General features: G+C 37.0%; 4 protein-coding genes across 4 annotated transcripts; all 4 read right to left on the bottom strand.

Moving 5' to 3' along the window:
* Positions 1-6,889: 6,889 nt before the first annotated feature.
* Positions 6,890-8,392, bottom strand: LOC145675063 (uncharacterized). The gene has a single exon (XM_081745429.1). It carries the CDS (start codon positions 8,390-8,392, stop codon positions 6,890-6,892), a length of 1,503 nt encoding a protein of 500 aa, XP_081601555.1.
* Positions 8,393-8,581: 189 nt separating this feature from the next.
* LOC145675062 (uncharacterized) lies at positions 8,582-9,325 on the bottom strand. Its single transcript, XM_081745428.1, has one exon. The coding sequence runs from the start codon at positions 9,323-9,325 to the stop codon at positions 8,582-8,584; it is 744 nt and encodes a 247-aa protein (XP_081601554.1).
* Positions 9,326-9,597: 272 nt separating this feature from the next.
* On the bottom strand, positions 9,598-9,969 carry LOC145675061 (uncharacterized). The gene has a single exon (XM_081745427.1). It carries the CDS (start codon positions 9,967-9,969, stop codon positions 9,598-9,600), a length of 372 nt encoding a protein of 123 aa, XP_081601553.1.
* Positions 9,970-10,132: 163 nt separating this feature from the next.
* Positions 10,133-10,780, bottom strand: LOC145675060 (uncharacterized). Its single transcript, XM_081745426.1, has one exon. It carries the CDS (start codon positions 10,778-10,780, stop codon positions 10,133-10,135), a length of 648 nt encoding a protein of 215 aa, XP_081601552.1.
* Between the last annotated feature and the right edge of the window lie 3,015 nt (positions 10,781-13,795).

Genomic DNA, 13,795 nt, shown 5'->3' with positions numbered 1-13,795 from the left:
CCTTACATGGTAAGTTTTTCGACGAATTTATTTATCTCATTTCATTTCCATAAATTTGCTTTACTTTCTCACAGAATGCAATTAAATTATGAAATTCATAGTTCACGTTAGATAACTTACTATGAAACTAATGTTACAGTGTGAACATAATTAATATTATTTGACCTTTTATCTATCTATCTATCTATCTATCTATATATATATATATATATATATATATATATATATATATATATATATATATATATATATATATATATATATATATATATATGTATATGTATATGTATATATATATAATTTAGTCTCTGAAAACAAAACAGTGTAACTATTTTCTTCCCTTCGTTTTTTAACTGCCTGTTCAGTGCCTGACATTGGAACTAAGTGGTCTGAAGCAGACGACACCATTCTCTTGCGTTAAGCAGCGGCAACGCTGCACTTCGCTTCCCCTCACTTCCGCTTTGTTCCGAACTAAAGGTGAATTTTTGTATAGTCTACATGTGAATTTGTTACTCTATTTAGAAGTTGATGTATTTTCTTTTTCTTATTCTGTTTTTCATTTTTGAATTTCCACATATTGTATTCATTATGATATTTAGAACTAAGGAGTTATAAGTAGTTAAAAGTGAAGCTAATTTGGTTGTTGATCAGTTATAATAATTTTTGTTATCATTTTTCCTGATCACTAAAAACAGTTCAGTTCTAGATTTTTATTATGTTTCAGCTACGGTTCTTTTTTAGACTTATTGCTTGCTATTCTTAATTCGTGTTTGCTAAAGCGAAGGTTATATACAATTAATAAAAACACAAAAACATATAGATTATACTTGCATTATATCAAACTCTGTAGCGAATTTAAGTTTGTATATGTTTAATTTTTGCGTATCTTATTATAATAAACAACAGATAAAATTGTATGCCTTTGTTACATTTTACCCCATTGTCTGTTACAATATACCCCACCCATGGGGCAAAAAGTAACGTTTGTATTGTTCTTTCCAAACACCTATTTTAAACATTTATAGAAAAGCAGTGATCTCGTACTTTTGCCAAACGTTAGAGGAAGGTTCAAAGTTTATTGCCGCGCAGTGGTAGAATCCAATGATGTAACATTCGTCTCTTACAATCACTTTTGTAAAAAATCTTACAATTGTCCCCACCTTCCCCTAATTGTTAAAAATAAGGAGGATATGGATGTGAGCAGGACCATGAGGGGGTGGTAATTTGAAATGTTAAGATTTAAAATTAGGGTTCATTTGGTACAGGGTGATTGAAATATAAGTAAGAGTTTTCAAATTATACAGCAGAAGTGTGGTGGGTAAATAGACAGGGAAAAACATGAAAAATTAATGGTGGGAAAAAACGAAATGAAAAATTTCTAAGATGGCGGCAGAGCGTTGATGCCTGTAAACGCAAGGTATTATGGACTTAAAGATGGCGGCGGCTATGAAAGTGCAAGGGTAAATACAAGAACCGGTAAACTAATGTAGATAGGAATTAGGAAGGGGGAGCGAGTAGAAAAGGAAGCAGGCCCGTATCCACGGAGGGCAAGGGGGGCCAGGCCCTCCTAAACTTTGCCTGGCCCCCATAAAATTACACGGTAGGCTTCCAAATGATCTATAATATGGTGATGAAGTATAATATGATTGGGTCGGCCCCCCCTAACTTCTACCGCCCCCCCCCCCTAAATTTTTGGGCTGGCTACGGGCCTGAAAGGAAGAGAAAAAACTCAAGCAGATATGAACACACATAAGTAAATCGATAAACTTAGTGCCCAAACTCTTGAATCAAACAACTATTTATAATAAAATGACAAAACTCTAATTTTTTGGGGGTAGGAAGGAATTTATCTCGACCATAACCCCAAGGAATTTCCTCCAAGGGGGGTGAAAAAGGGGCTGTGTTAGTTAAGGTCACACAACACTCGACCTGATACTTATTATGGTCAAAATAAATTATAGGAAGGGAAAGGGGGTAGTGTTGCAACGAGACGAGACAGAATCCTTTTAGATGAGACACGAGACGAGACAGACTATTTGTCCTTTCTCGAAAATGAAAACACTGGCGGGAATGGCCAAGATTGAAATTGCCAGTGGTCATATAGATTGCAAAAGAAAAATCCCCTTTGTGAGGAAATATGTTGAAAAGCCTTCATAGAAAAGTATTCTCTGTCTATTGAGTGAAACAATCGTGATACATGAGCTTCCAGGAATATCATCTTTAATGTCTTGTCCCCAGTTCCTCTTGCTGTAAACTGAGGAATTCTCATTTTTTTTCATTTCTGGCTGGAATGATGACAAACAAAATCAAAGACAGGGAAGATTTTTACAAGGTCAAGAAACCGAACTACTACCATTATCTACTCAATTTGAAAACTGGGAAAGGTCTGCACTCATTACAGGCTGTAGTTGAAAGTTCTGGCTGAGATGGCGGAATAGAACAGAACAGACTACACTTGTCTTTATTCTCTGGTGGCGGTATTCTTTTTGCTATATGAACCGAAACCAACCGAAAACGGCATTTGAAGTATGTCATCTTGCAACTAAAATTTTGTCTTTTTTCTCTTTCTTTCTTTCTTTCTTTCTCTCTCTCTCTCTCTCTCTCTCTCTCTCTCTCACACACACACACACACACACAAACACTTACACATAAAAACACACTTTTACCATTTTACCAATCGCTCGCTCATTATACAGCAGTCATGTTGTAAAATTCGCCTCTTCGTTTGGAAGGCGGGCGAAGGACAAAGAAAGCAAAGATATTATCGACGAACCCTTCAAGTTGTTTGCTTTCAGCAAATTTATAATGCTAACAATAACACTTTAGGTGAAGAGGTTTTACAGGGGGACCTTCATTTTGTTACGCGGAAATGTTTGATCTGACCAGAGTGCGAAATTGCCCTCTGCTTCCATGTTGACAGGAGGGGAATACTTCCCTTTCCTAGTGAATAATATTCATTAGGACCTGAATTATCTTCAGAAATGTTTTCTTACAGAGTGTAAAGAACATTTGGTGTAATATTCATGCAACTCCGTTGAAAGCAGAAAATATCATGAGAATGATCAAAATTCGAATATTGTAGAACATAATTAACAGAAAAGAAATAGGATACCCAAACCATAATTTTAAACCTGCTATAAAATGTATATCCTATATTTTTACTAATTCCTTACTCCCATGAAAGTATCCTGGGGAGGATATTCTCTCCAATTTTTTCAGACAGAAATCCTTTTATCCCGTACGAATTCGCCCTGACACAATACGAAAAAACAAATGCTGTTAAAAATCCATACACATGACCCTTCCGGGACTCAACCCAGGGCCTTCAAGCCGATGGTTTATCGCCGCAGACCGCTCGGCTTGATATGAAGATGTACGTTGTATGATTGCGAATAGATCACGACAATATAAGAAACTTTAATCCAAAATGGCCACCCGAAAATCAACTTTATTTTAGACCACTAGCTAATCTAGGTGTACTGTCATGAGTTTGTTACACAAACGGGGCAACCACCATACAGTGGCACACACCCCGTGGTTATGGGAACAGATTTGTACCATGGAGGTGAAGACTGGCCCCAAGCATTCTTTCATCCGAGTGTCGTTCAGCTTTCATTACTATGGCACTTTAAGTAGAGCTTACTGTGCAGTAACATATAAAATTTTAATCAAATACTTTCCATTAGTCAATAAAATTATTTAGTTCCGAGCTTTTTTTTTAAAAAAAAATAATTGCAACAAATCTAAACATCCTAAAATGGGAAGTAGTTTTTGGATTGATATGGGTTAACACTGTGAAACCTAAAGGCTGGAATATATGAAATCAAAGTGTACACACATATCTATCTCTCTATTTATCTATATATCTTTCCATCTCCTTCTCTCTCTCTCTCTCTCTCTCTCTCTCTCTCTCTCTCTATATATATATATATATATATATATATATTGTCACGGTACGCCAAAATTCGGGAACATTCTAATATCTAATGTCATTCAATTTTATTATTAATTGGCTTCAAAAGGAAAACAGTAAAGTCTTTGTTTATAATTTAAATTGTTGTAATAAAGTAATTAGGTTGCAGACAGACACATTATATCATCATGTTACGTATTGCTGATGGTTGTTGTTTTCTTGTAGTAATAGACACGAGTCTGCAAGTGTCACAAGAATATAAACAAATACGAAAAGCAAGAAAATGTAAAACGTTGTATAAATTTATGTTAACATGTACACATTATCAAAATTAGGTAAAATTGTGAATTTCGCAGACGTAAACTGTCTGGAGAATATGGTCAATGAGAGAAACAGCAGAAATTGTGATTCAGCACAATTTCGGCACAGAGATGTAAGAGCTACAGAATTTGTAATGAAATAACAACAAATTCGTCATCATGGACACGACCATAAAAAGGTAATGTTTGACTGAATGAGGATCAGTCGCAGGAGATCCATTCGTTGATCAGTCACCGGAGAGACATTCAAGGATCAGTCGCAGAGGATCCATGAGTTGATCAGTCTGGAAGGATCGGTTTACGAGGATCATTCTCAGTAGAACAGCTATTGGGAACCAGCTGTAGACAACAACATTTCCAGTGGACATCCATTCACTGTGAGGAACGTAGACATCGAACTTCGTATCCAGGGGTTCGAATCCAGTTCAACGAGGTATGTTCTAATACATCTCTGATACTCTCGAGTTGACCAATTCACAAGCAGATTTATTAAATGTGATTTAATAACTTTATCTAATAATTTGACATAACAACATCTCACTCTCTACTACTTTAAAAGATATTACAATAAAATGCCTATTTAAAGTTAAACGCTAATTGATTCGATCTCCTTCACATAGTAATTAATGATTGATATACGCTCCCGCAAGGAGGTTGAATATATATATATATATATATATATATATATATATATATATATATATATATATATATATATATATATATATATATATATATAACTATAAAGCAAGTGGGCTGATAGTATACGATAGTGTCGGGGATGGTGACACCTTGACATCGAAATTTGCTTGTCGTGTAAACATTATTTGACGTTAGTGTCTTCATCTTCGACGTACCTATGAGCAACTTACTGTATATTCGTGTATTGAAACTGGTGAAACAAATTTCCATGTTTCAGAATGTAAAAGAAAAATAAGCCAGGGTCGAGAAGCCTCAGACAACTAACAGCAGAGATATATTATCTTGTAAACTATTTGTCCTTGCCTTGTTTGCTTATTTGAATTTATTTTTAAGATCTTTGGGCTACTTTGGCCCACCCCGAATGGATGATGATGGGAAAATTAGTGGAATGAAGAAAGTGGTAGGATACTAGACAACTTCGAGAAAAAACACATTCGAAAAATGAAATGAAATCTTTGAGTTTTACATCCCACGGTTATGCCGGTTAGGCTAAAGGAGACGGTGATGATCAGTAATGAATGAAATGGTGGAATGAAGAAAGTGGGAGGAAACGGGAGAACCCCGAGAAAACCCACGCACACGGTATTTGTCCACCACAAAGTTCATTTGGCGGGGGCTGGGATCGAACCCGAGACCCCAAGCACCAGAGGTGAACGCTCTACCACTGAGCCACCGCGGCCCCCACACACATTCAATGTTTGTCCACCACAAAGCTCACATGGCACTAACCGAGATCGAACCGACTACCACATACACCAGAGGTGAAGGCTTCACGGTGTAGCTACCGTGATATTTCTTGTCTTGTGTGTTCTGGGTAATACTTGTAACTTAGTTGTATATTGATTAGCATGGTGCAGCCTGCTTCATTTTACTTTCGTTCTCATGGTATGCTGCTATATTTTGACGAGTCAAAACGAGACAAACGAGACGAGACGAGACGAGACGAGACGGGACGAGCACATTTTTTCGAGACGAGACATGCTTTTTCCGAGTTGAGACGAGACAGCCTGAAGTGTAGTCTTGTCTCGTCTCGTCTCGTGGCAACACTAAAAGTGGGTTGCTCGAGAAGAAAATCCAACAAAAAAGAATAGAGACAGTGGGTTGCAACGACACGTTATCACATTTTTGCCTTCAGTGCCAAAACAATTCCGACAATAATCTGGTAGTCAGTGAAAGACAATGACTTGACAACTAATTTTCAACAATATACGATGTAGTTATTCACATACGAATCCTGTATGTTAGCGTTGGAAACTTCAATTGGTGGCACGATGGGCGGAAAAACTTCTGTTCCGTGAATAATCTCGTGTACTCTAATTTCTTCGGGAGGTGGAGGAAGTGATAGATCAGATACTGATGATGAAGTGTCACTCTTCTTGTCCAAAGAGGCGGACCTTTCTGTGACCAAAACATCTCCTAATTCCAAATTTTCACTGTCTCGAACGTTGACTGATTTCCGTGCCACTTCCTTCAACAATTTTATCATTTTGCACAGTACAGAAAAGCCCACAATCGTACAAAGCAATTGAAAAATGTAAACAACGTGATCAATCTCTGTCATTGAAATCTCGGGCTGTACATTATACTTCTTGCAGAACAATAAACAACTCAAAATTCCTTGTTCTCGCAACAAATATACCACCAAAAGAGTAAGAACAATACGTTGTGGTTTGATTCTAAATGACAGAAGTCATTATATAAAAAATGTGGACTGTATTTAAACAATGTTACACATTAGCTTCAATTTTTACACAAAAATTGGTTCAGTGCCACCACAAGTCCGCTTTCATGGCCTTACACACCGCTATCGACACACACACACACTCTCTCCTTTCTTCCCAGTGTTACCAGATCTTATGTTCTAATGATAGCTAACTTAAACACTAAAATATATAAAACCCAACATGCCCCCGCCCTTGAAGTCTTCACTTCAACATATACTTACATATAATAATTACAATACAATTTTCGATTCATTCAATTGTTCAAAAGGCAAGATAGAGACCTTTACAATAGGCCTCTTACATTCTCCTTGCGCAGTGCGTACAGTTACCACACGTACCAATCCATCTGTACCCATATGAACCTTTGTGATCCTACCTAGTATCCATTGCTGCGGTGGCAAATGATCATCCTTCAGCAAAACCATGCTACCAACCTTCAAATTTTCTTTTTGTAACAACCATTTAGGCCTATGTTGTAACCTTGACAAATATTCCAATCGCCACCGTTTCCAGAATGTTTGAACCAAACTTTGAACAAGTTTCCACCTAGATATCAAACTTATCCTACCTACTGTACAATCTTCACTGGGTACAGCTAATAATGCCTGCCCAACCAAAACATGACCTGGTGTCAATACATGCAAATCATTAGGATCACTAGACAATGGAGTAAAAGGGCTAGAGTTTAAACATGCTTCAATTTGAGTTAACACTGTATACAACTCCTCGAATGTTAACTTTACACTACCAACAATACGTTTTAAGTGATATTTTACTGATTTTACACCTGCTTCCCAGAGTCCACCAAAATGACTAGCTGTAGGAGGATTGTAATGCCATTCAATACCTTGACTATTAACAAATTCTGATAACTTTTCCTTATGTTGTGTATCTAACATAAATTTCAATAATCTTTTTAACTCTACATTGGCGCCGACAAAATTGCTACCGCAGTCAGTATATACATGCAATGGTCTTCCTCTACGCGATACAAATCTTCGTAAGGCAGCAAGAAATGTTTCAGTACTAGCATCGCTTACAAGCTCAAAATGTATGGCCTTAGTAGTCAAACAGATAAAGAGTACAATATAACATTTGTAAGCTCGCTGGCCTCTAAGCTTACTAGATTTAACTAACATGGGCCCAGCATAATCAATTCCGCAATAAGTAAAAACCTTACCAGGAGTAACTCTAGCCAACGGCAAATTACTCATCAATTGTGTAGTCGTGTTCTTTTCAAATCGATGACACCTTACACAACCTTTTATTATACGTCTTACAACATCTCTGCCTCGTAAAATCCAAAATCTTTGACGCAAATTAGCTAACACCAGCTCTGCACCTCCATGCAATATTTGTAAATGTTCATTCTGTACCAACAACTCAATAAAATGATGTTTACTGGGAAGTACCATTGGAAATTTTTGATCTTCTGAAATTTGAGCATTACGTAGTCTACCTCCTACACGCAGAACTCCCTGCTCATCTAAGAAAGGATTTAAACTCAATAATCTACTTTTATTGCTGAGTTCCTTTTTGTTCTCTAAATTTCTAATTTCTGTTTGGAAACTTGAGGCTTGCACTACTGTTACTAAGGCAATCAAGGCCTGACTTAATTCACTAGTGCTCAAAATTCCCGTCAGTTTACTTGACGATCTACAATTGTAAATAAACCTTAGACACCAAGCTACTGCTCTTAGCAACCTAGAAAATGATGAGAATCTTTCTATCATTTCCGTACATATTACCGAGTGCATAACTACTACCTGTCTTTTCTGTTCATTGATAGCATCAGGATGAAACACCTGTGTTTTGCAGATTGGCAACACTGTTTGTTTCAGAAATTCGGGGCCATGCCACCAAAATACATTATTTATTAAATGTTTTACTGCAAGCCCTCGGGAAGCAATATCTGCACTGTTTCATTGAGAATTGATGTGAGACCACTTGTTTATAGGAAGAGATTCCTGAATTTCTGCTACTCGATTGGCTACAAAGATCTGCCACCTACTAGGAGGAGATGACAACCATGACAATACTATTGTAGAGTCTGTAAAAGCCAATACATCATCCACCGGGAACAAACACGATTCCTTTACTACATTAATAAATCTAGTTAACAATAATGCACCACAAAGTTCTAATCTAGGTAAAGTAATCTTCTTGCATGGCGCTACTTTTGTCTTACTTACTATAAGATTACATTCTACATGACCATCTGAATACACAGAACGTAAATACACTACTGCCGCGTACGCTTTTTCACTTCCGTTACAAAATCCGATCAATTGTAATTTTACTGCATTTGGCTGCATCAAGCAACGTTTGATTTTAATTGACTCAATTAATGGAAGCTCAGAACAATATTGCTCCCACATTAATCTTACATTCCTTGGTAATTCATCATCCCAATCTAGCTTTAATATCCATAATTCTTGCAAAAGAATTTTAGCCCTTACGGTAATGGGAGACAACCATCCCAGAGGATCGTACAATTGAGCTATATTTGACAATAACACCCGTTTTGTTAATCTATCCTTACACTTAGGCTTAACTACACAAAATGAAAAACAATCAGAACTGGGACACAACTGAATTCCCAGCACCTTTACTGCATCACTTTCAAATGTCAAAGAAACTTTTATTTCATCGCTTTCTCTTGACATTGAATCAAGTATTTCCTTACTATTAGAAGCCCATTTGCTTAGTTCGAAGCCACCTTCTTTTAACAATTAAATTAATTGCTGTTTTAACTCTATGGCTGTGCAACATTATCAGCTCCAGACAGAACATCATCTACAAAGAAATCTCGTAATACTACATTTGAAGCAAGCGGATATTTATGACCTTCATCTTTCGCCAATTGCTGTAAACATTTTGTTGCTAAATATGGCGCACATGCTGTACCATATGTTACAGTCAACAATCTATACTCTTGTTATTTTTTGTTGGTAGAACTATGCCAGACAATACGTTGGAAATCAACGTCATTGTCGTCAACACGAATTTGTCTATACATTTTTACAATATCTGCACTTAATGCTACTTGGTGACCCCGAAATCTAATGAGTAATGGAATTATATCTCCTTGTAACTTAAGACCTACTAACAATGTATCATTTAATGATATGCCTGTACTGGTCTTAGCGCTAGCATCAAAAACAACTCTGATTTTATTATCCTTAAACACAGCATGATGCGGCAGATAACAAATTTTAGCAGGTTCTGGACTCTCAGAATTATCTACAAGTTCCATATGACCTAATTCTAAATATTCATGCATAAATTCCGTATATTTCTTTTGTAACATGTCATTTTTCATGAACCTTTTTTCATTCGACAACAAACGATTAACAGCTATTTCCTTTGAAGTGCCTAATTGATCTTTATTCTCTGCAAATGGCAGTTTCACTACATATCTACCTTCTGAATTTCGATAATGTGTGTTATCAAATTGCAACTCGCACGCTTTCTCATCTTTTCGTTAAATGGTAACGAGAAGGAACATTTTCAATTTCCCAAAATATCTTCAAACAATGATCTAGATTATTAGATGCAAAATGACACCTTACTTTCTTGACATAATTGCATTCTGAACGTAACTTTCCACACACAACATACCCTAATTTTGTTTCAATTGCGATAGGCTGACCTTCTTTTCCTACTTTTTTGTCACCTCCAATTAATAAAGGAAATATATCTGCACCCAACAGAATATCAACTTGTTTACTTACGTGGAAATTAGGATCAGCTAAAAATAAACCTTTTATGTGTGACCATTGGTTCACGTTTGCTAATGAAATCTTAGGCAAATCCCCACTGATCTTTCGTATTACAATAGCACTAGTATTAAACACATCAGCTGATTCATTTGCTCGAGACTGAATCTCAAGATTAACAACTGAATGGGCTTGTGAGACACGTGTGTTAGTTATGCCAGAAATATCAACACTGCGTTTTTCGTTTCGTAATCCTAACTGTTGACAACAATTTTCAGTTATGAACCTACATTCACTGGCTGAATCTATTAAAGCACGATATGTTTGAAAGCCACTGTTTTTATTTTTTACTTTTACCAACGCAGTTGAAAGCAACACTTGTGTGGGATGATTTTTATGCATGTAATGGGATCTCACTTCATTTGTGTTTGTCCCTGTGCTCCTTCCTTTTTCGTGAAGTGCAATAAATCATTATGTTTATTATGGCACACTCTGCACTTTGACCTCCTACCACAGACCCCTATCTTGTGCTGATCACTGAAGCAAACAAAACACAGGCCTTTTTTCTTAACAAAACTATGGCGCTCTGTAGGCTCTAACTTTACAAATTTATCACACACTGCCAACGCATGTTTATCACCACAGAAAAAACACTTAAACACAGATTCAGTATGAAACGAACTAGTGGATTTCCTTTGATAAAACCGCTGTTTTCCTGTTGTACTGCCTTTCACTTTGAGAGAGGGGATAGACGAAGCTGCTTCTTGCGCTAATAATGCTCTGGATCTTTTCTCGAGATGATTTGAGACTTAAGTTAAGATTGCCATCTCCTGTCCTTCCAATGACAATTCCCACGATTCTCTTGTCTTGGAATCTAGCTTGTCCACCACAATATAGACTAATATTGCATCCCAAGCTTCATCTGGAATTTTTAAAACCTTTAAAGCACGCACACATTCATTTGTTGTACCGAGTAACTTCCGTAACTGCACACTGGATTCTTTATCTACCCTTTCTTGATTCAGCAGCCGTCCAATTGCGTCATTTACAAGCATACGTTTGTTGTCATAACGTTGAACTAAAACGTCACAAGCATTGGTATAGTTGTCATCTGAAATGCTAATTCCTTGAATTAATATGCTAGCCTCACCACCTACAGATGATTTTAAATACTGAAGTTTTTGCGCGTTACTTAAATTAGTGTTTTTGCGCACTGCTGCTATGAATAAATCTCTAAATGGTGTCCATTCTCTTAATACACCATTGAATTTGGGCAAGTCCAACTTCGGTAACCGCACTTCAGAATGAGGGAGTGAACTACCTGAATTATTGTGAGAATGCTGTTGCGAACTAGAATTTCGTTTTAGTAACGTTTCACTAATTTGGTCCAAAGTCTCTTCCATTTCACTGATCTCATTTTCCAAAGCTGCAAGTTCTTCTTCTTTAGCTATAACTGCAAATTCTACGAACAATTCTTTACATTCAGCAGTAAGTTCTTTTGCTTTGTCAATATGGCACTGAATGGCTACTTGGCTTAATGACGTATCACCAACCTTATTCTTTAACCTTGTAATTCCGCGTTTTATTACTTTTTTCGTCGCACGTAACTTCTCCATGGTGACACTTAATTTTACAAAAAAACAACGTATTTATGTTCTCCGCTACAAAAATCAAACTACACCACAGTCACTAAAACAATCACAGTTATTAGAAATAATCACTCTCCCGCCATTTCGCAAATAAAGGCTGGACGAGTTCATTCTTCACTACACCACATCTACACACGATCCGGCCCGGAGGACCATGTTTTGGTTTGATTCTAAATGACAGAAGTCATTATATAAAAAATGTGGATTGTATTTAAATAATGTTACACATTAGCTTCAATTTTTACACAAAAATTGGTTCAGTGCCACCACAAGTCCGCTTTCATGGCCTTACACACCGCCATCGACACACACACACACACTCTCCTTTCTTCTTAGTGTTACCAGATCTTATGTTCTAATGATAGCTAACTTAAACATAAATTACTAAAACATATAAAACCCAACACAATATTCCAACCTAACATAACTCCTGGGATGAAATATTCGTGTTTATAGATGGGCACTGGCGTAGGCGTTTGATCGATAATAGTGAAGGCAGATATATTTACGTGTCTAACACTTGAAGTCCATACTTTGTTAAGAAGAGAAAATGTATTAAAGAATAAATTTTGTTCAAATTTTTTATTTAGCTGTAATGTAAACAAAAAACGCAATCAAAATATTCCTTTTGCACCCTTTTCTTATTTCCAGATAGTGCATAAAATAAAATATTTATGATTTCTCTTTTTTTAATAGTGCATACTAATTACATTTTTCTCTTTTCTTTTCAGATAAGTGGAGAATCTGAAATTTCCAAAATAAAGTTGTCCCAAAAAATTGATAATAGGAGACAGATATGGTGACGAGAGGAAAGAAGAAAACTGCATATCACTGATGATGAATAATTATATTCTTTCTTTCATTCTATTGTAACGGGATATGAAGGCCTGTCCACCAGCCTTCCCGAGTTTTCATCTATTCTTTGGAAATGCTGCAGTCATCGCCCTTGGGAGTTCGTCGCCTGGCAGATGTCAACAACATCAGACCACGTCGCCCGATGTCAGCTTTAGTCTTTTGAATCATTAAAATTGAAAACTGTTTGCTTACTACAAGGAAGCTCCTTGTATGTATTTTGTGTAATAAACAGTGGTAGCAACCTTCAGAACCTTAACCTCTAACAGTCTCATCCGCGTTTGCTATTTTCCGTACTTCTGGTTTGATCAGCTGCTTTCTCAATAAGTTTGTTTCCACTGGACTCTCATTGTCATGCCTTATTGCCGATCAATGTACGCTCCGAACATTTACCCAGTCTCTGTGACACAACTAGGAAGCATCACTACTTAGTAAGTATGTGTTGTCAATAAAAAGCTCTTTCCTTCCTGCTTTGGTACAAGAAATTCTCGACGACGTTAGCATCCCGGAACGGACTTTGGAGAAATCACGCTGTGTCATCGATAGGAGTGCAGGTGCACTCGAATTGTGTCTATCTGGGGTAATGAACGGTTCCATGACTGTATGGAAAATTTCGATCTTTTCTTCCGCATGACGTCAGAGAGACAGTCGGAATAAATAGACTTGAGAAAGCTTGATCTTGGTCAGTTTTAGCCCGGTCATTTGGCTTGGTCATTTTGCGGGTCGACTTGCTGAGAGGAGACCAATCGATGGTAACTTAACCGCAGTACTTCTTCACCGAAGGTCCACTTGGCTTACCGAAGAACTTCAGACCATCCTCAGAAGTACCAGACACTGGCCTGCTCATCTCGTTAGTGTGGGTGAGACTGAATCTTTAGTTGCTATTCCCTTGCTCTACCATCTATCCCTTCACGCA

The sequence above is a fragment of the Thermobia domestica genome, chromosome 18 (assembly GCF_964235325.1).
Source record: "Thermobia domestica chromosome 18, izTheDome1.hap1.1, whole genome shotgun sequence".
In the NCBI taxonomy this organism is placed as follows: domain Eukaryota; kingdom Metazoa; phylum Arthropoda; class Insecta; order Zygentoma; family Lepismatidae; genus Thermobia; species Thermobia domestica.
This window is presented reverse-complemented; position numbering and strand designations above follow the sequence as displayed.